Genomic DNA, 22,674 nt, shown 5'->3' on the forward strand with positions numbered 1-22,674 from the left:
TTGAGTACTGTGTACAGATGTGGTCTCATCACCTCAAAAAAGATATCTTGGCCTTGGAAAGGGCTCAGAAAAGGGCAACTAAAATGATCAGGGGTTTGGAACAGGTCCCATATGAGGAGAGGCTAAAGCGACTGGGACTTTTCAGTTTGGAAAAGAGGAGACTGAGGGGGGATATAATAGAGGTCTATAAAATCATGAGTGGTATGGAGAGGGTGAATAAAGAAAAGTTATTCATTAGTTCCCATAATGTAAGGACTAGAGGACACCAAATGAAATTACTGCGTAGGAGGTTTAAAACTAATAAGGAAAAGTTCTTCTTCACACAGCGCATAGTCAACCTGTAGAAATCCTTGCCAGAGGAGGCTGAGAAGGCTAGAACTATAACAGAGTTTAAAGAGAAGCTAGATAAATTCATGGAGGATAGGTCCATAAAAGGCTATTAGCCAGGGGGTAGGTATGGTGTCTCTTGCCTCTGTTTGTCAGAGGCTGGAGATGGATGGCACGAGACAAATCGCTTGATCATTGTCTTCGGTCCACCCCCTCTGGGGCACCTGGTGCTGGCCACTGTCAGCAGACAGGCTATTGGGTTAGATGGAGCTTTGGTCTGACCTAGTACGGCCATTCTTATATTATGTACAACAATTTCAGGTTATGAACAAAAACCATGCACAATACAATGCAAGAACTCTGAAATCAAGTATTACTGTATGCAGCATGTGTCCCTGGGGTAAATTACAATGGATGAGTAGAGAAACAGCTTGTCCTACACTTATGAAGATACCCCAAAGACATTGATGATGAGGCAAATTGTGAGGTTAGTCTTTATAGAAACTAGAGAATGGATGACTTAATAGATCTTGTCAATTATTCCCATACCAAAGCAGGACTGTCCCATAAAATACATTTATAGTTGCTTTTTTAGTCTACATTTAATCATTCAAAATACTACCATGTCTCTTGGGAAACAATCAATTGGAAGGAAAGAATTCAATTCCCCTATCCCAGCATTCAGAAACAGCTTCTTACTGAAAATAGAATTTTTTCATTTTATGTCTGGTCTTCAAAGACTGATACTTTACCTGAATGGGGCTTTTAATTACTTAATACCTTGTTTACAATTAATGGTTAAATCAGACGTTGGGCCCCAAATCTATAATGTACTAATCAGAACTAACCAAGATGTGGGTTTGCTTACCAATATAAGCAGCTCCATCAGTCACCATATATTTGTTCCGATTTAATTTGGGAAGGGAAGTATTTTTTTGTTCTTTGAGAAAGCAAACATTCTCCTCTTCAAGATCAAAGAATTTCTGCAGTCAGGAAAACAATAACCAGGTTAATGAAAACTCCTCTCAGCAATTTTGCAAAAGGAAAAACAGAAAAATTACAACCCACCCCATATTTGAAACTGAGAATAAGTTAATAATACACAATTAATAACATAACTTTGGTATGTTTCATTCTTGTAAAACTCTACACTTCATTTTATACCCAAACTACTATTGTTCTCAATACCATATATGCCTGGATTGCCAATAAAATACTTATTGTATACAAAGTGTGTCAATATGGTATAATAGCAGCAATGCAATGTCATGTAAAAAGGCACTATGATGAACACAAAATCCATCCTTTTCTACGAGAGCTAGAAATTTGTTTAACTCTCATTTCCTCATTCACCCAGGGACAATGCAAGTTGAAGTCAGCCTCAGGATACAGGTCGTCAAGCATGCCCAATGAACTGTATTAACATTCTTATCTTCTATGTTTTATAGTTTATAACAGGCAATGTGCCCATCTCAGTAACTTTTTGAGATTAAGTCTATAATCTGCAGAGTCAAACTTCCATACAAGGAAGAAAAAAACACACCATTAATTTTATAAAAAGGTGGAATGTCTGAAAAGGGTTAGTTTTATGGAAGTATCACAAATCTTTCTATTTTAATCTAGCTGAGATGAAATCTGCAATACTAAATTAGATGCATTATTTATGTTTCATAAAGTACATTGATAGCTGGCCCCAAACTCCAAAAGCAGCACAAGGGAAAAGGATCATTATACACAGGAAATACCTCCTGTTTTGGCTAGAAAGATTCAGTTCACACAGAGATAACTGCAGCTTTTACTATAAATGCTGACTCCTGGCATGCAGAGCTAGCTAAATTTGGTTATGGCCAAGACATTAGCGTTACTAGCCTTATATTGGCAAACGTGCTATGGCATTTTTATTGACTGCCTATAGTCAGGACCTTAGTTTTATGTTTCAGCCACCAGCAAAATATCAGTGATGGGTGCTTTAGAAATGCTTGTAAACAGACAGCAGGAAAGCGGAGCTGTTGCCACCAATGGAACAATCAGCATCTCATCTGGTAGTTTTCTGGGTTTTCCTTGAAGGTCTCTCATTCAGCTGTTGAATAAATTCATTCATGCTTAGTGTGTAAAAGCACAACTGAAGGGGATATGGTTGGGCATGTGTGTGAGAGTCCAGAGCATGTTGTGAGTTATTTATCTATGTTTTTATACAGTGTTGATGATTGTAGTAAATGTCATTCTTCCTTTTTTAAATTAAAAGTGAATGTAATGTTCACAAAAAGTGTTGGCCTTGAAGTCATTAATTTATCCACAGAAAAGTAACAGCACAGATAATGGCAGTACAAGTTTTCCAGTACCATTCATCAAATAAGCCTTAACCTTTCTGTGCAGGTACTTTCTCTAGGGGTTGGGAGGTTAGTTAAGTCTCCATGAATATTCAGTCTATGCTCTATCACCCAACAAGCATTGCAGTATTGAAAGTGGTTTTTGTGAAGTAGACTCTTCATTCCTAGGTATTGAGTAAGGATCATCAACTCCACAGAGAACCTATCCTTCCCTGCACAAACAGATTATCATCAAGCTCACTCTCTTGCTTTTTTCACTATATGCTTTAATACCTGCCTCTGAAAAGAAACCATGCTGTCAACTTCTAACCACTTTCACCGCTATATACCGCTCTGAGCTTTACAGACTCTTCAGTAATCCGTGCAACATTTTACAATTGGCCTTATGTTGCCATCACAACTATCCTGAAAGTGATCACTATCTTCTGTGACTTACTTACATGCAGGGCTCACTCATGGGTCCTGAGATAAGTCTATGCTCTGCTCATGTATATTTATTCAGTACAGTTTTATGATCCATACGGGTAAAAAAAGAAAAGATTTCCCTTTGCAGTCACATTTGATTTTCACATGTAAATGCATGTTCACTTACACTGTACATGTTACCTCTGACTTCCATGAAAACTCATTTTTTATGTTTAGTTCAAACATTGGCAAACTTCCTTTTGAAATGTTTGTATTACAAATCAAACAAACTAACTAGAACTCTACAATTAATTAGGTATGCTATATAAGTAGCAGAATATATTGCATATATGAAATTATTTTATGTATTGCTTTGGATAAGATGCACACTGTAAGTCTTATTGTAAAAGCCTGCCCATAGAATTAAAAAAAGAAGTAACAACTTATCAAAAAATTATAGGTGGAAATTTTCTAGCCTCTCTCCTAAATGATTATAGCATTTTGAATTTTTTGAAATTAAACAAAATGTATCTTTTTATATCTATAAAGGACAAAAACAGACCGTAGGGGCTAATTTTTAAAAAACCATGAGCTCTGAACTTGCTGTTCAGACTGTTGTGCTAGAGCAGCCCCTCAGCTGAGTGTATCAATTAGGTAAAAGCATCAGTTAATGCCTTGATGACTAGTCACTTGATTTGCATGCCTATTTACCTGATTTTCATGCACTGCCGCAGTAACTGCACTCATTTGCAGGAGTATTTTTGCATCGATATTTTTAACGTGCATGGAGGCTACAACCACTTGAAAATCAGGTCCTAATTGTCTGTTACCATGCCAGGGTACATCTAGACTACGCTCTTTTTTTGAAAGATATGCAAATTTGGTGCTAATTTGTATATCTTCTTCTGATTGTTTTTTCAAAAACATTTTTTCAAAAAAGAAAGCAGTTTAGATGCAGTTTTTTCGAAAAAACCCTTTTCTGAAAGAAACTTTCTTCCTCAAAAAATGAGGTGTGCGGGTTCTTTCAAAAAAGGGTTTTTTTCCGAAAGAACCATGTCCAAACTGCTTTCTTTTTTGAAAAAAACGCTTTCAAAAAAGTGACTGGAAGAAGATATGCAAAATAGCACAGGATTTGCATATCTTCTTTTGAAAAAAGAACGTAGTCTAGATGTTCCCCAATGTGCCACAGAACCAATTACTCATGTGAACTAGCAACAATTCAGTCCTTAGGAGTTGGTTAATGGAGTGAAAGGCCTAAACAATTAATAGTCGTCATTTATTTATGTATTACTTCAGAAAAAGGACAGGACCTCATAGCATGGTATCTAGAAGACCTCCCTGTAGACATATACTAAAACATTAATTTGAGACTCATATTACCAAATGTTATTACTCATAGTAGCAAGATTGCATCAACATGCTAAGTGTTTTAGAGACAGCTTGAAGACAAAGGTAACTATCTTAAATAATTTATATGTGGGTGGGATTTTTCAAAAGCGCTTAATACTGGCTTGAAATTAAGGTTATAACATCCAATGATTTTAAATGCCACCAGAGGAATGTTGCACTTATGCTAAGAAGCAGCAGTTAGCAGTTAAGTTAATGCTGAGTAATTTTGAAAATCCCAGGCTTAACGTGGCCACCATTAATTGCTAGTAAAAAGCATTTCTTTAAAAATGTGATGTCACTCTACCATAAAGTATCTGGGCAAATTTTATATTGATGTATATATGTAAATCAAGATAGATTTCTAATAAAACCAACATTATTAATGCAATATGTTAAAAGACAGAAAGATGAGGATAGGAAATAGAAAAAAAGTGAAAGGGGACAAGTGACAGGTTATATCACACTGTTTAGGCCCTCCAGACAGCCCTGTGGTCCTACCTGTCCTACAGACAAGAGAAGAGAAGTCCTCCTAACAGCCTAGAGTGGTTGCAGGCAAGCAATCAATGATCAGCCAATCAGGGCCCTGCAGCCTCACATAAAAGGAGAAGCAGTGCCAATGTCAGTTAAGGTCTTGCTAGATCTGGAAGAGGGTACGTGGTGTGCCTGGCTGGCTGGGGGAGCTACAAGACCTTGGACAGAGCAATGCTGACAAACAATGAGAAGACAGAGAAGAATGTCTGGGCTAGGATGCTGAGACTCAACCAGAACAAAGCCCTTAGGAATGTGTGAAGAATGTGCTGAGGCAGCAACGCAGTGGAGTTAAAGTGATGTGGCAGATGGCTGCAATCTACAGGGTCCCTGGGTGGGATCTGGACGAATGAACAGGCCCGAGTCCTCCTCTTTTCTCTATTAGGTAATGGGGAAGCGATTTGAACCTTGATGCACATTAGAAGGGGGAATGAATTCTTTCAGCGGCCCAGCAGGAAAGCTGCAGCTCAACAGGCCCAGAGAATCAAGGACACTATCTCAGGGGGAAAGGCCTGGAGTATGACTTGATACCAGGGCCAAGTCCATTTATACACGGTGGAACTAACAATAGAAAGATGCACTCTGTCAAAAGGTCACTTGTGAGAGGTGAGTGCCACTCTCAGAAAATGCATTTTAACGTTATGAATAATAATTGTTTATCAGTGTGTTGGCATTGAAGTTGGTCTTCTTAGAATGTGTTTAATATCAGAAAAATAATACTGCAAAAAACTGTACTTTCATAATCCCTGTACACATTATTGTACATGCAGAAATATGAAAGGCATGGTCTTCCCCCTAAAGAGTTTACATCTAAGAAAAGATGCAACAAGTGACCAGAAGTAACAACATTGGAAACACACAGTCATGGAGAGTTGGCATGTCCTCAGGTTTTTTTTTTAATTGTAGTAAATAAATGAAACTAGTATCAATGATACCTAGTTACCATTTCCTTAACCATTAGTAGCTGGTGATTTTTATCTATCCAGTTTCATAGATGGCTCTCATCAGTATACAGGCAGTCCCCAGGTTACGTACAAGATAGGGACGGTAGGTTTGTTCTTAAGTTGAATTTGTATGTCAGTCGGAACTGGCGTCCAGATTCAGCCACTGCTGAAACTGACCAGCGGCTTACTATAGGAAGCCCAAGCAGAGTTGCTCTGCCCTGGGCTTCCTGGAATCAGCCGCTGATCAGTTTCAACAGCAGCTGAATCTGGATGCCTGGGACAGAGCAGCTGGGGCGCTGCCGGGTAGGTCCCCGCGACGCCGCACCTCAGCGCTGCGGGGACCAACCTGGCAGCACCCCAGCAGCTCTACCCCAGATGTCCCCAAGTCAGCCGCTGATGAAACTGATCAGCGGCTGATTCCAGGAAGCCCGGGGCAGAGCAACTCTGCCTTGGGCTTCCTGTAGTCAGCCGCTGATCAGTTTCAGCAGCGGCTGACTTGGGGACGCCTGGGGCAGAGCAGCTGGGGTGCTGCCGGATTGGTCCAGTAGCGCCGAGGAGCGGCGCTACTGGACCAACCCAGCAGCACCCCAGCTGCTCTGCCCCAGGCGTTGGCGAGAAAAGCCTGGTCTGCTGGAGCGGGGGGGGGGGTGCACTAGCAGCGCCCCCCCCCCCCCAGCAGACCAGGGAGACACGGGCGGCGGGACTGCCGAGACACGCCGCGGTCCCGGCCGCATCCTCCCCGGCTTTGCAGCAGACCAGGGAGACGCGGAGCAGCTTTTCTTGCCCCGGAGGATGCGGGCGGCGGGACCACAGCGCGTCTGAGTGGTCCCGCCGCCCGCATCCTCCGGGGCGAGAAAAGCCCCGTTCGTAACTGCGGATCCGACATAAGTCAGATCCACGTAAGTCGGGGACTGCCTGTAATGTCTACACACCCCACTAGCATTAATGCAGTTTATGCTCTCAATACCTATGCAAAGTATCATCATCCCTAGTTTACAGATAGTGAATTGAGGCTTGGGACAGATTAAGCAATTTATACAAGTTCTGGTGTGTATGTAGCCAAATTGAGCCTCAAATTTGCATTTCCCAAGGCCCAGACCACTGCTTCATGAACTATACTATATTTCTTACTATTTCCTGTATGCCTGCCTTATGGTAGGAAACAGGCTTTCCAGAAGTCTCTGAAAGAGGTCAGGAAATTAACTCCATGGAATATTTAAGTCATATTTATTCAATTTTGGTAACTAAAATAACATTTTACTTTTATATACAATATTACAGAGGCAGCACCAAAGTGTGAAAATGAACTGGATTGTTTTTTGGCAAGCATACCAATAAAATAATTTATAATTGTATGGTCCTGTTCTCATTTGCATGGTCTTGCTCTCATTTGCACCTATTCAATACTATCATCAATGACCATGCAGAGGTACATATAATGCAGGAGAGGAATCAGCCTGCAGAATCTTTATTCCTTATGTTGGCCCTAAGAAGGGAACAGCCCAGTTTTTGACTCTCAAAATTTAGGTCTTAAACCTAGAAAAAGAACCCTTCTTACTTGTAAACTAGCAAAATATATGAGCCCAATGAGGAGTTTATAGAATCAGAGCCAAAGTCCACTGAAATCAACAGGTGTCTTTCCACTGATTAATGAATTTTGGATCAGGCCCATAGAGAGGGGATCTCATTTTACATTGATCTAGATGTAAAATATTGTATCTAGAACAGTTAAAGCCACTTTCATGGAAATCTTTTTCTTTAGGGTAACAAATACTGCAGAGTTTATTATGCAAACTGTAATGTAAACATCTCTTATAGATTAAAAACTGCAAGAACACATGCTGAAAAAGATAGACTTGGCTTAAATAAATATGCAGCCTTGGAGAGAGGCACATAGCTATTATTAGCATATGCAGCCATACAAAGTATTTTTCTATTCCCCCCTGCACACATGCACACACAGCTGCAAAATGTTGATTACATCTGTATGTCTTTCTTTGTGTTTCATAAAAATATGAAGGGTTTTTTTGTACTAAATGTAAAAAATGTGAAGGGTTTTTATATACTGTATTTGTTTACTGTGACTTACATCAAAATTACCCATTTAGCTAATGTGCACTCGCTGTTGAACATACAGTATCAGGTACACCTGGATGTACCGCCAGTAATGAATGAATGACCATGAGTTCTTTCATGGAAAAAAAAAGAGAATCAAGGCAGCAAAACAGTTCATTTGATGTACCATGTTGCTGTTCTGTAGTGTTTGTGTGTATGCTGAATTTATACAAAGAACCCTCCCTCCATAAGGTTACAAATGGAATCAGTCTGTGTAGAATTATCATGGCAGGGTTCAAGCACAGAAGGGGTCGCCAGCACCACCAGACTCCCACATACTAAACTCACTAACCAAAATTAGATCAAAGTATTACAGCCTTCAGGAAATTAAACTATTATGTGCTACAGGGGGAGAAAATAGGAGGGGCCGTGGTACACAAACGCTTACAGTTCCTACAGCGACAAGGAAATAATGAGATATAATCAGAAAATCCTGGCAAATTATCATAAAGCCCTCTGCATTTTAAAGAATGTTGCAATTAGCTGCCAGACGAACCTTTAAAAATAACACCTGAAGCCTGGATCTGACCAGCTATAGCAGATAATTCAGCAATATTTGTACTGAACCAAGATCCTAGAAATTCATCTGCCATACTTCATTATAGCATGAAGTGTCATTTGTAGACATGTCAGTCCTAAGATATTAGAGAGCCAAAGAGGGTGAAGTAAAATCTTTAATTGAACCAACTTCATTTGGTGGGAGATAAGCTTTTAAGCCACAAAGGTCTGAGAAAGAAGTTGGTCCAATAAAAGATATTATCTCACCTGCTGTCTTTCTCTCATTCTTCAATATGACAATACTAGGGGATAATGAAGTAGTATCCAATATCTTTCAGTTCTGTCAAGGAGTCTTTTAGGTAGACAGCTTTGGGGACAAATCCAGGACACACTCTGTTACACTGGCCATGGCCTGATCTAGATCAAAACCTTAGTTTCTTCAAACCAAGAAAGGGGTCAGCTAACAGTAACTGTGGAGGTACACAGGCAGCAAAAGGGTTGAGGGGCAGAATTAGAATGACACACTCGCTGGGCCAAGTCCTACTCTGGCTGGAAGACCATGATATGATTCTGAACTGTTCTAAGATACTCTGAAGAGGAATCCACTAGAGAATGCCTTCTTACCCTCTAATGGAAAGGCTGCAGAGGTGATGCTTAGAAAATTTCATCCATCTTTGAGGGGCAGGCAAGGTCAATTTGGGATGAGATCACTTGGTATTCCCAAACCAAGAGAATAAAGGAGGGTTTGACGCTGAGACAGTCTGTCCTGGTGGAAATAGAGTTAATACTGAGCAGCCTGTGTCTGTACCGTGTGTTGCTACTTTATTACCTTCAAGAGAGGGGAATCCGCATCCTTGGAGTCCACAGGCTGATGGAACTGCTTTCAGCTTTTCAGGTACAAAGCAACCTCTCCCGCACCCCCCAAACAGGCTTGAGTTTTTCTTTGCACAACAAAGGAGGAACTGAGTGGGAAAGTAGACAGAGTGACTCTTTAGGACTACTCTAGACCAGGCAGGCTGGCTTAAGATACACCATCTAGCTGCACAAAATGTGTAGCTGGATTCACCTTACCTTAAGCTGAGCCATTGCAGCGTCTATACTGTGGGAGGCAGACGGGAGCACATGCTCCCGTCAGCTTTCCTTACTCCCTGAAGATCAAGGAGTACTGGTCACTGGTGGGGGCTGCCCTCAGCTTTCAACTTGGGGTTCTACACTACACCCACTAAATCGAACACTAGAAGATTGACCTCCAGAGGGTTAATCTTTTCTGTAGTGTAGACGTGCCCTAATTGATACAACCTGTGTGAGTGTAAGTATGATTTCATAAAGAAGAGCAAATGGATATTTTATGACAAGGTATGACTGGAAACTGTGAACCAAATGACAAGGTATGAATGGAAACTGTGAACACATCAGGACTAATACAGTTGGCTTGAAAACATAACTTGTATTTCAAGTAAAGCAGATAACTCATTAGCTCTTTGACATCCTGGCTTTTGTGCACACAATCTTCACAAAAGCAATAATGCAACTGGAACTTTGTTATTCAAACTAGTCAGTTATCCTAAATCATTTAGTACCAGACACTAAATCCTCCAATGTACACCTTCAGTTAAAGTACCGCATTAGTAATGCTCTATTTGTGGCTGAGAAGGCATTTCTCTTTTAAAGGCCTATTGCAAGAATGTGAAGCTTTAAAAACAGAAATGTTGGCACATAAGATTAAATCTTGTTGCTGCTCATCCAAAAGGTGAATTTTGTCTAAATTTTGGAAAATTATATTTGGCCATTTTTGAGTTTTTTGGAGATTAGGAAAAGGTTTTTATTATGCTTCACTTTGTTAGAACAATTGCCCTGGGCTAGCTGCATTAAAGGAGTTGGATGTGACAAGACATTTTTAGTCATCTTTCAGTGGAATTTAGAGAGATCTACATGGATATAAAATTTGTATTTTCATCCACAACTGTCCCTTTTGTTCCCCCTCCCCAATTGGCAATCCTATATGTGGGATTTAGTTTAAATTCCTTTATTTCTTTAAATAGAATATATACCTCCGGGTAACGGACAGATGGGAAAACCATCAAAATAAAACCACCATTAAACTTAACCTTTACTTTACCCAAACTAACATTTGAGTGGAAACCAAATTTTTCCAGAGGTTCAAGTTTAATTGTTCTTCCCGTTTTTTATTTAATTTTTTTTCTACCGTGTTACCCTTTCTGATTCTGGCTAGAACCAAACATGTACAAAGAAAATAAGCTAGCTAGCAAGTAACCATTATTTAAGGAAGAATAAGCTCAAATAACTTTGGCTGACCTTTAGGATGTTAATCCCAGCAAAATAATCTCTGGAGGTTAGTCTGTCATTGGTTAAAATTCAGTAAGTAACGCAGCCCAATATGCAAAATTCTTTTTGATTGACAGCTTAAAGCTAATTGGAAATTCTTATCCCATCTCAGTAAATGGATATAAATCTGAGGGTTATAGTTACTTTGCTGAAAGTTACATACATGCGTTTCAGATTGAAAATTGTTTGTATGCAACACGTTTCGGGTAATGTTATCTCCAGGAACCAGGAACCAACAACATACAAAGAGCATATAACAGAAAATCACCTCTGCTTGTTGTATTTATAATTTTATATCTTACCATACGGGTATCATTCAGTATGTGAAACAAAAGACGTGCAATGTTGCTTAGTTTTCCTTTGGCTGTTACAGCAAATCCTCATTAGGCAAAGAGTGTAAGACTACATTAGCCTAAGAAAGAGAGGAAATATGCCAGCCCAGAAACCATACTAATTAAACACTGTACATTATTCGGTGCTCTGTTTAGAAAAAAAGTAATTATCCACATCTTGCCTCAAGTACTTACTCAATGGCTGAGTGCTGGAAGAGATAACATTTAAAAGAACAGTTTTAATAAGGTTCCATAACATTGGCTGATACTAATTGCATGTGTAATGGTCTGATAGACCTGTAGGCTGTTAATTAATATTAGCTCCTAGGAACTTACACTCTCCCAAAGGTTCAGCCTTTTTCTTAACTTTGCTGCTACAGTCAGGAGTGTTGCTATGACAGCAGGGAGTGGCTCAATAATGGAATTATTATGCGATTTAGTTTTAACACACTTTTTGAGGAGAGGATTGGCAATTGTACGTCCTGGGGAAGAAACATGTTTCAGGTGGGACCTGAAAGAAGAGGATGCATTAGAGATAGGAATAGGAATTGCAGCCATTGATAACTGAAGCCTGAACCAATCTAGGATAATTTTATTTACTTTTTTAAAAAACTGTTTTCTTTAGTTCTTATTTCATTTAAATTATTTGAGATCTTTACCCGAGGAACAGAAGGAAAGGATAGAACTAGAGCAAGGAGTGGAGAAAACTTAAGTTGTGGAAAGGTAAAGATGGGCAATAAAAAAGAGAAAGGAGAAAGATATAAGCAGAAAGATCCACCTCAACTGCCTGAGGCAGAGTCTATGCAAGTCGCTCAGAATCCATATGAACCCCATGCCAAATCCATCACAGAACTGAATACAGTCCTTGTGCCAAACTGCCAGAGCTGTCATTTGCTCCGGTCTCCTCCTTCCTGCTTAAAACTCCATGGTAACTTGTCCCTGTGGTCTAAGGGGAATTCAAACCCCCCTCACTCCCATGCTTTATGAAATTGACTTATGGACACAAATATGCATAACTAAAAGATGCAGTGGTTGGTCTGAGGAAGTTACATGTCAACCCTAACTGGTAGGAGCTGATCAAGCAATGGAAGGATGGAATGTAGAAAAAGAATTCCCGCCCGAAGTGGAATCTATAAAACAATAAGAAACTAACAAGTCTTTGTCTTTGTCTGATTGGTTCATTCTCTTTGGTGTGCTACGCCAAAGACCCCAGGGAGAGGGAGACTTTGGTTTGAAAGGATTAACTGGAAAAGGAACAGTTTTAGGGTGATACCTAGAGGAGCAACCGATGTGTACATTCTCCCTTTTCATTGTGAAAGGGGGCTGCCTAAATAATTCATTTGGGGTTCTGATCCCATCTGGGGAGGGGTATCCTAGGAAATTGGGCCCTAAACTCCATTTTCCTTGGACCTGAAGAGATTCAGTGTCTGTACTGCTTCTTGCAGGATGGGAGCGGGGAGGAAGGAGAAGTGATCTCAGCTCTGTGCCTTGGCTCGGGGGAGATCAGGGAGCTGGCCCAGCAGAACAGAGCAGTGAGAAGCCCCAGAGAGCAGGAAGGAGAGTGGCATTGGCTTTGTCAGCACCTGAGGAAGCACCCCCAAAGAGTCTTCTGTGACCACACTCTGCCACAGTACATTCAGACTTCACAGGGAAAATGGATCTAGCATTGGAAGGCTCTATTTACTGAGTGGAAAAGTACATACATTCAGTGATGGTTATAATCATGCTTTCATAGTACATGTTGAACCTCTAAAATCCAGGACTCTCTGGTCCAGCAACATCTGTGGTCCAGCAAGACCACAAATATTGTTGGACCAGAGATCCCCAGCTGGCCAGGTTCAGAAGCACAGCCTGGGCTGGGGGTGGAGAGTCTAGCTCCAGCAGGGCCAGTGCAGTGGAGAGCACAGCCTGGCCACGGCTGACAAGGAGTGCAGCCCCAGCCAGGGCTGTTGGTAGAGAGGTCAGCGGTGAGAAGCACAGCCCTGGCCAGGGCTGGCACAAAGGGGAGCACAGCCTCAGGCAGGGATCGCATGGTAGGAAGCAGAGCCTCACTCCTGGCAGGCACATTGCAGGGACACAGACCCCAACGGGGCTAGCGGCTAGGTGGGATTGGAGTCAACTAGGCACGCACCCCAAACCGGCGCCATGGCAGGGGCAGCCTCTGGTAGGCCTGAAGGCAGTGGACCAGCCCCTGTCTGGGGTAGGCGCAGTGGGGGACACAGCCCTGGCCTGGCTTGGCACGGTGGGGGACTGGAGGGAGTAGCAGGTAGCGCAGCCCCACCCAGAAGCAGAGCCTACAGCCAGGTAGAGAGTCTTGACAACCTCTCGTTCAGCAAACTCTGTTGTTTGGGACAGCTCAGGTCCTGAGGGTGCCGGACATAGGAGGTCTGACCTGTAGTTATTAATCTTATTAACAATAACCATCTTCGTGTATTACTGAAAAAAAAGTAACACTTCAGAAGATGATTTCTCTCAAAAGGAATGGGTGCTTCAGAGAGGACTATTTTTACTTCCAGTGTCTGTCACAGAATTTATAAATATCTTAATTAATGAACAACAGTCATATTAAATGCAACATCAATCTACCCACTATTGTGAAGTGCAGCACATGCAGCCCTAGTCTACCCTAGAGAGTTATTTTGAAATAACCCTCCTTATTTTGAAATAACAAGTGGAGAGTCCATACTACCAAGCCTGTTATTTTGAAATAAGGTGCTGGTTATTTCAAAACAATGATAATGTGGATGCTCCACTGCTCCTATTTCAAAATAACTACTGCTCAGAGTCACTCAAAGGCTGTGTCTATACTACATCCCTTTTCTCGAAAAAGGGATGTAAATTAGACACTTCGAAATTGCAAATGAAGCCGGGATTTAAATTTTCCATGCTTTATTTGCATAAGGGCAGCCGCAGGGTTTTTTTTTTCCAAATGGGGATTTTCAATAGAAAAATGGCAGTTTAGATGGGGATCTTTCAAAAATAAAATCCTTTTTCGAAGGATCCTGTAATCTTCATTTTTGTACAAACAAGTAGCAAATAGAGTCCTTCCTCCCAAGAACTTGCATGATAGTTATCATAGCCATTTCAGAACACAACTCTACATAATTGTTACCAAAACTGAATAGTACTCAGGGGTTAATACAGTAAAATGAAAAGAACTGTCACAAAAGAGGACCAAATTCAAACCTGAAAGGGTGAACCACCACTGAAATCTATCTAGTAACTTGCCCACATTGATCATAAATTAAAGTGAACACCGTACAGGAGAATACAAAATACTTCTCTTACAAAATAGGACTAAGTTGGGATTAATGATGCAGTTTCCTTTGCTACTAAGTCATTAAATTGTATTGTAATAGGAAAAAAGTTACGCTTACACCATGCCTAAATTTGCACAACACTGCAGATTTCAGGTAGTTTTCAATTAAATATTAAGATTTCATCAGTAATGCAGATAACATATTTATCATTAGTATTTTTTTGTGCACTGAAAACATCTTTGATTCATTCTGAACCAATATATGGTGAATACTTACAACTTTTAAACTACAGCTGGGGACCTCAGTGCAAATAGCTTTAAGAGATGAAACAAAGTTAAATGTAAGGGGATCTGTGTCTTTCGAAAAACTTATGAGGAGCCGGACTTTAATGTTTCGTAACACGAGTGCTTCTCTTATCTTCCCATCTAAATATGGCCAGTACCTGTGGAGAAAGTATGCAATACAGTCAGGTAAAAAGCAATCAATTTGATTTTAGCAAGGCATACATAGCCTCACCAGGAAAAACTAAACAAAACGTGGAAGCATTTGGCTGCAGTTTAGAGAACCAAACTGATGTAGCAGGAAGAGAGTAAGGAGTAGACTTTTACTACTGTGTCACTCTGCTTTGCACAAAATCAAAAAATCCTGGGGGCAGTGAGGCCCCATCGGCCTGTGAGTAAGTATGCACCACCTCTCCTGGGTGGGTACTTGAAGAGCTACTCCCGGGAATTCAAAGACTCGTGTAAAATGAGCTTCTCTTTGTCCCACACCTAGCGGAGTAATGTACATGGAACCAACAGTGTTAAAATGGACTGGAAAAGGAAGGGCAGCTATCGTGGCTTCAAAGAAGAGGTGGAACTTTCAGCAAGTATTACTTACCCAAGCCAGGTGAGACACTCCTCTCAATTATGAGCAGGAGATGCCAACTCCCTACTTTTTAAGTCTTGATTCTCAGCCTCTCTCTTTCCCCCTTTCTGGGACTGCAGGCTTAGGACTATAATAATGTCAAGAAGTTCTTGGTTCTGTTGTGGGTAGGCAGAGAGATACCCAGGATAGGGTCCCTACATTCCTTGGCCACGTGGAAGGGGAGTTTGCTGACATGATGGCTCTGTCTCTTCCCTACCACCACTCCATCACTGTCCAATTACTGGGCAATAGCAATGCAATACAAGATCTGTCTCTGTGGCACTATCTCTATTGCCCTTGGCTCAGAGCACTCAGCTCACGGGAATGACAAAAGTTTTGTTGGGCAAGTGCAAGTGTAGACACAGCCTTGGTAGTTCTCAATGTAACCACTTATTCAGTTCCAACTTGAAGTGGGGGTGGGGTAAGGAGCTGAATAATTTTAAGATTTGGCTCCAGGTATAGATCCTGAGCACTTTTGAAAATCTAGGCCCATAAATACATTGCACATAAACTTTTTTGACTTTTTTGTTTGTTTGTTTTGCTATGAGCTACCTATAATGAAATATGGCTGAATGTGCAATCTGTGCTCAGTTCAAAAAGATCTATTTTAAAATAAAATGATGATAACTTCCATACTGTGTATTAGAACCTTCAATATGTTCCCTGTCTCTCTCTCTATCTATCTGGTATTCACAGAGTGCACCTAGCCATTGTATCTAGGTGTTGAATACAGTAACACAAGAAACAAAAGTGAGCTCTACTGATGTTTCCCTGGGTCTCACTCACTTGTAGATGGTCAACCGAGACACACTTTAATCTCCGTCAATAGGATCATCTACAACTTAGAACCTAGAACTTAGAAATTTCGTCTTAGGTCCCAATTCTGCTCGCAGTTAAGTCAATAGTAGAATTCAAACTGATGTGAATGAGAGCATAAATGGGCCCTAAGAAATTGATCTATAACAATTAACTAAATGCCTACTGATTTATTTTGATCACCATGAGCTATCTTTCATTGCAGCAATGTGCTCATACACTGTGGACTCTCACTAACCTTTTAGCATTTGCATCATTGACAATAGGGAGGTAATCCATGACAGCAATATAAACAAACTGCTTAGCGCCATCTATAACATTGTAGATAGCTTCAATATCCAAGACTCTGTCCTTTGGGCAAAAGAGTTTGGGAGAATTCTGTGAAGACAAAGCCAAATGTTATACTTCATATAAAAGGAGGGATGCTTCTTTGTCATCTTGAGGTGAGATTTTCAAATAAAATTACAAAACTTAGTGGGAAATATTAACCACTGGTATGTTAAATTATACAGCTGTGATTTCAAAGATACAAAGGTACTTAATTGCCGTTTGACCATTACACAGGATTATAGACGTACAGGAAGATTTTCAAAGAGGTCAATCATGAAAATAGCCTTTAACTTGCAAGGAAGGTGTCACACCATACATCAGAGGAATTTATTTTAAAGATTCACAGTACTGGTTATATTACATAGAAGCAGTGTTGTGGCAAGGATGCATCTAACAGAGCACTTCATTCATAAATATTATGAATTATTGTTCATTACCTTAACCTTAATTGCTGCTCCATGCACAGGAACACATTGCTAAGTAAATCACTGTTGTTACCTCATCTTCCTACCATCCTCCACTCTGTCTGTCTGCTTTGTCCACATGTTGCATCCTGACACCTAACCTATTGTGGGCTCTCTGGTACAGAGGCTTTCTTTTTTATTTGTCATTACCAAGGACAATGGGACCCTGGTCTGTGATAGGTGATCTTAAGTGTTATTTTAATAATACAATACATAACAGAGTAATTAAAGTCATGGGCAGTTCAGAGTATCCATGCTCTCCCAGGACTGAGCTCTGTATTACCAAAAAAAAGCAACTGCATTTTCTTTTGTCTCTCTCAGCCACTCAGGAAGGACTGTAATGTTGCTAAGCAACTGTATCATAAGGATTCCTGAATGGAGAATCATTGATTTACTGTGATGTTCACATCTCACACATCAAGAAAGACTAGAAGAGAAGAATATTTTAAGATAATGAATTTAGATTCAGGAAACAAGGTACAAAATAAAAGATATAACTGAGGTAATTTATTTCTATTATCTGAATCTGTTTTCTCAGGATATTGTATACCAATTGATTTATTTCAAAGATAATACACTATTTCCTCTGTAGAAATGCTCAGGGTACAAGTTACGAGCAAAAAGACAAACTAGCTATAAAATCCAGAGCTGACCCAATCTTTCATGGAAGCATGTTGATAACTATCCATGCATTAGCTGTGCGGCGGGCTGTCCCTTTAAAACACTACCTCAGCGCAATTCAAAGGAGCAGCCGTGGAGCTAGGGGTCAGCTGGGAACTCTGCAGCTGATCTCGGGCTCCTCACGGCATTTCCCCAGAACCCAGGATCAGCTGGGGAGTCCCCAGCTGATCCTGGGCTATGGGAAAATGCCATGTGGAGCTGGCGTCATCTGGGAATTCCCAGCTGACGCTGGGCTCTATGGCAGCTGCCCCTTTAAAACTCCACCTCTGTGCATTTCAAAAGGGGCAGCTGCCGTGGAGCTCGGGGGCAGCTGGTAGTCCCTAGCTGACCCCGGGCTCCTAGTGGCATGCAGCATAGCATGGAGCCAGGGGTCAGCAGGACTTCCCACTGGCTCCGGGCTGTATGTGGAGTTCCACATTCCTCCTTTGAAAGGCAGAAGAGCCCTAGAAGGGGCTCTTGTACATTTCAAAGGAGGAATGAGGAAGCACCTATTGACTAGTCAATGGAAATTCCATCGACTAGTCAATTAACCACATTTTAACATCCTTAGGCCCTACGCATGCTGTCTCAACCCAGGAGGAATGCTTGTTTGTTACAGCAGCTGGACACATTGAAGCTGATCTACCCCTGGGAGAGGGGAGACTCACTATTAGGTTAAGGGCTATGGCACGAGGATGTGCTCTCTTCTCTTTCATGCATTAATTTATCATAAGAACTTGTTTGGAGATAGTTGGTGTCATTTTCATTTGTGATCATGGTAAATGTGGTAGAAAAGTATTGTTCCCTACACACAGTTTGCTCAGGCTGTACCATTATTTGCCCTATGAAAACCTAGTAATAACAACACTCTTTTGTGATTACTGGCTCATCACTGAATTTGCCTCCAAGAAAGAATTTCATCAGTACTCACCATTTGTTCAGAATAGGGCAGCAGGTTTGCAAATTGGTCTGAACAACTGAAATCATATTACACTCACACTGCTTATAAAGTCTTAGCCCTACTAACTTGGTGAGAACCTTTTAAAAAAAGTTTTTAATGGGGTAGGCCCTGGCTCTGTTTGAGATATTCCTTGAGCATCTTTTCAGTAGGCAGATGCACTCACACATCAGCTACCTTTCAGGAATTCAACCATGGTACATTTGGTAGACAGGTTTGGTTTGGCTTTGGTTTGCCATCTCAGTCCATTTCTCCCTATTAAAAAAAGGTTTTTTTTGTATGCAGGGCCCTTTTACCTTCTCCTATGTCTACTCACCCTATTAGTACTGGACATTCTCAATCAGTTTTAGTTGCTTCAGTTGTGGAAATGTCTAAATGATCTATAAATAAAAGCTTCTGGTTTTATATAGCTCTCTGGCTGCTTTGACGGGGTGGGTGGGGAAATGCTTAACAAGATGGTTATGATAATTAAGCAACCAAAGCCATATTGCAAAAAAACTGAGATTGAGCTCAAATTTTAGTAAAATGGTAACAAGATTTGGACTAGCGATAATTAAAATGTTAGATACACAATTAGTCCAGTCAACTAAATTCTTCACTAAGGCGAAATTTGCAGGTAATAAGTTAGCCACATGAGGGCTCTCCTGTTGTTCCTGACTATAAGAAAAATATTGCAAATTACAGTCCAAGGCAAGTGTAATAATGCAAACATTAATTTTCAACATGTTACATTTATAACAGTTCTCTAGATACAGTTACAATGTCAAGAAAATCAGACTGAACTTATTATTCTTTCCATCAATGCAATATGAAAAGTGAAAGGGGTAGGGGGGACTATGAATTTCACTGTATTTGGTTACAGATTTTCCCCACAAAAGTACACCTATTGAAATGGTTATTTTTCCTCCCATGAGAAAGTGATCCAATCTGTCAGCAACCACAGATTTCCCTTGTACTTCTGTCTTGTACAGCTTGTAACTGTTGAACTTTCTCACTTTGTCATGAATCTCATGCCATGAATCTCAATTTCAACAGCTTCTTTTGGTTAAGGAAAAGTAATGGTGCCTATATTCTTTTGTTCAGCCACATTTCAGAGGAGTACCCAAGCATGTCCTTAAGTTCCATTATTTATCAAGGACTAAAGTGCTTTCCTGAACAAGAATGATTTCTGGGTGTTAAAAATCTAAAAGTGGAAAGGTTTTACACAGAGAATATTGGGTATACAAGAATGCTGGAACACACGTAGCAACCATTCTCTTGCTAGTGAGCTTTTGTCAGAGAGCAAGTTATTCATGTGCTTTGTTAACATGTGCGTCTGTGTCTGTGTGTGTAGAGATATGTTATTTTACATGAATAGTATTAAAACCTCAGACTGACCCAGTATCTCTATCTGCAGTAAATACTATGTTGTAACAGGAGGTTCAATTGAAGGTAAATTTCTGGGTCCCAATAAAATTCAGGTGTTAAATGGTATTCCCCATCTTTTTAAACAGGCAAAAAGACATTCTCTTAAGAACTCACCGACACAAAGAGCTCTGATTTTGTCTCATTCAGCTGAAGCATCAGTTTATGTTGTGTATCATACACCCCATACAGTCTCTTAGACCAGCTTGGAGGCACTTTATTCTTGTATTTTAATGAGCTATACAAGGCAAATATCCTTTGTAAATCTAGGACGAGGCAGCTACAGTTGTACACGATGACACCGAGTTCTTTCATCTGTAAAATTAAAGTTCGTACCATTAACAGGGTATCTGGCTAGCACATTTTTTTTTAAATATACAGAATGCATACAAAAAACATTTCCACGTGTATATCCTGGCCATTCATTTTTAGGTGTTGTTTTAGATCTGCTCCTCTTTCAGGTGTTTTTGGTTTTGTTTGTTTTTTGTTAGTTTATAAGATTAGCATTCATTCTCGGTAGAGTGGCATGTTAGCGGGCTGTGGCACAAGCATCAGTGTTCACCTCCAGGAGCAGTTTTGGTTTTCTAGGCTACAGGTAAGTGAGTTAATTCTTCATGGCAGAAAGGATAAGATGTTCATGTTTCATATATGGCAGACATGATGAGAACTTTGGTCACTATCAGTAGTCACATTTGCTGTGGCTTTGGGTAACAGAATGGTTCAGTGACTAGGACACTGCAGTTGGAGGCAGAAAAACTGGAATCTATCTGATTCTGCCATTGACAAGGTGTGAGACCTTAATTAAGTCACTTCACTGCGTAATGCTTTAGTTTCTCCATCTGAAAAATGAGGACAATTCTTTCTGTTCTCTTGAAAAGTATTTGAGATCTATGCACAAAAAGATCCATAGAAGGTGAAGTACTATTGTTATTTCTTGTTCTAAGTTAAAGAATATATAAAAAAAGGTAAATATTACACTGCAATAAATGTCTTTTTTTTCTTTGACTAGCATTAGCATCACACTAGTCAATGCATTTAACTGAAAGCAATTCTCCCAGTTATCTTCTGGTTTGACTTAGATTTTACTAAATATATCCAGGCCCAGCCATAGGGAGCTCACCAGACAGGTGTTAGAGGCATTCATGGAATGCAAGTACTTTCCTTTCACTCCCTGATAGTCCAGGCTGGGAGCTACCCAGCTGTGCGGCACAGCCAACCACAGCGTGCCACCTTGGACCCCATATACTCTTTGGCCAGGCCTGAATACTCCTCTCTAGTATTTAATATGTTCATATAAATTTCTTCTATCAATGGGTGACGCATATCCCTTCTGCAGTCACATCGTGTCAGTACACATAGTTTCTTTCTACTGAGTACAAAGAAGTTCCTCAGTACACATAGTTTCTTTGCCCTCTTTTGTTTTATAATGGCTCAAGAAAGATTTTCACTGCTGTGGGTCATAGATACTGTCAACCTCCCGTTATCTGCATTCCACCCTCATTTAAACAGCTCCAAAAATACAGATGGATGCCATTCACATACCTAGCTGTGTCTTGGAAAACAGTATGTGCTTATTCCAGATTAATGCTTAATGGTTGCTTGCTGCCCTCTGACAAGTACAGGGTAGCATAACGCAGACAATGTGGCATCGGGGTGGACGGAGCGCCAATTCTGCAGTATGCTTCATTTCCCCTGACATCAGAGAAGCCCCTTTGCCCTTTGTAGTGTCCTTGGGAGCAAGCCAGTTCTAACAGGTATTGATCTGGTTACAACATCTTTCCAATGGATCTGATCCTGCACCATAGAAGCCAGTGGGAACTTTGTCACTGAAAACAAGGTGCAGGATCCAGCCCTAAGGTTTTATGGCCCTCCCCAAAACCACAAAGCAAACTGCTCAAGTTAATGCTGACAGAATTAGCAATAGCCTCCCCTCCACACTGCAAGATCCCTGAGGAGAGAAGTAACTTGACAGAAACTTTTAGCAATGGGGTCTAGAGAAATGAGCCTGCTCATGGATGATATGTACATCAGGGCTGTGTGACTCAATCAACTCTTCATGGCTAATTCTTGCTTTGGTCTCTGTTATATGGTTACAATTTTCCTTTCTCTGTATTCTTGGTATTCATGTTCTTGGCTCTTAATGTTACCAAGACTCTCTTTACTATTCCATTCTGTGCCCTCTTCCCATTAATGGAAGGACATTGTTATATCCGAAGAGGCCACCTCAGTTGGCCACACTTGCATCCATTGTAATGATTTATCTGGCTGGGAAATAGCAGAGAGAAGTTCTGTTCCTTTCAATCCACCAGCAGAGGGACTACCACAGTGCGGGCTGACAGATTGTACATTATGCCTTGCCACAGTGACCAATTTTTTATACCTAGTTCTTCAAGATCCTCTTACATTGTGTAAGATTGAAAAAAGGGAATCCTAGTATATGCTAAGGGTATGTCTACATTGCAGAGTAAAGCTGTGACTGCAACAGTGGTGCACAGGTAACAATAGCAATGTAGATATGGCAGCATGGGCCACAGAAGGGGCTAGAAACCAGAGCCCATTTGGAGGCACCCCAGCAGAGTTGCCAGACCTTGGTAAACCCCATGTTGCCATGTCTATCATGCTAATGTTACCTAAACTTGCCAACTTCACTTGCAGTCTGGAC

The 22,674-nt window shown here is 40.7% G+C and overlaps 1 protein-coding gene across 3 annotated transcripts in view; it reads right to left on the reverse strand.

The window, feature by feature from the left end:
• The window catches only part of PLD5 (phospholipase D family member 5), a 241,316-nt gene that overhangs the window by 17,718 nt on the left and 200,924 nt on the right, over window positions 1-22,674 (reverse strand). For all 3 annotated transcript variants that reach the window (XM_006135188.5, XM_014579599.4, XM_014579602.4), the window contains 4 exons: window positions 20,130-20,327; window positions 16,435-16,574; window positions 14,751-14,916; window positions 1,196-1,310 (listed from right to left, as the gene is read on the reverse strand). In XM_006135188.5, coding sequence (XP_006135250.1) covers window positions 1,196-1,310; window positions 14,751-14,916; window positions 16,435-16,574; window positions 20,130-20,327 — 619 coding nt within the window. The remainder of the gene's footprint in view (window positions 1-1,195; window positions 1,311-14,750; window positions 14,917-16,434; window positions 16,575-20,129; window positions 20,328-22,674) is intronic.

Source organism: Pelodiscus sinensis, chromosome 3 (assembly GCF_052426305.1).
Source record: "Pelodiscus sinensis isolate ZL-2025 chromosome 3, ASM5242630v1, whole genome shotgun sequence".
Lineage (NCBI taxonomy): Eukaryota > Metazoa > Chordata > Testudines > Trionychidae > Pelodiscus > Pelodiscus sinensis.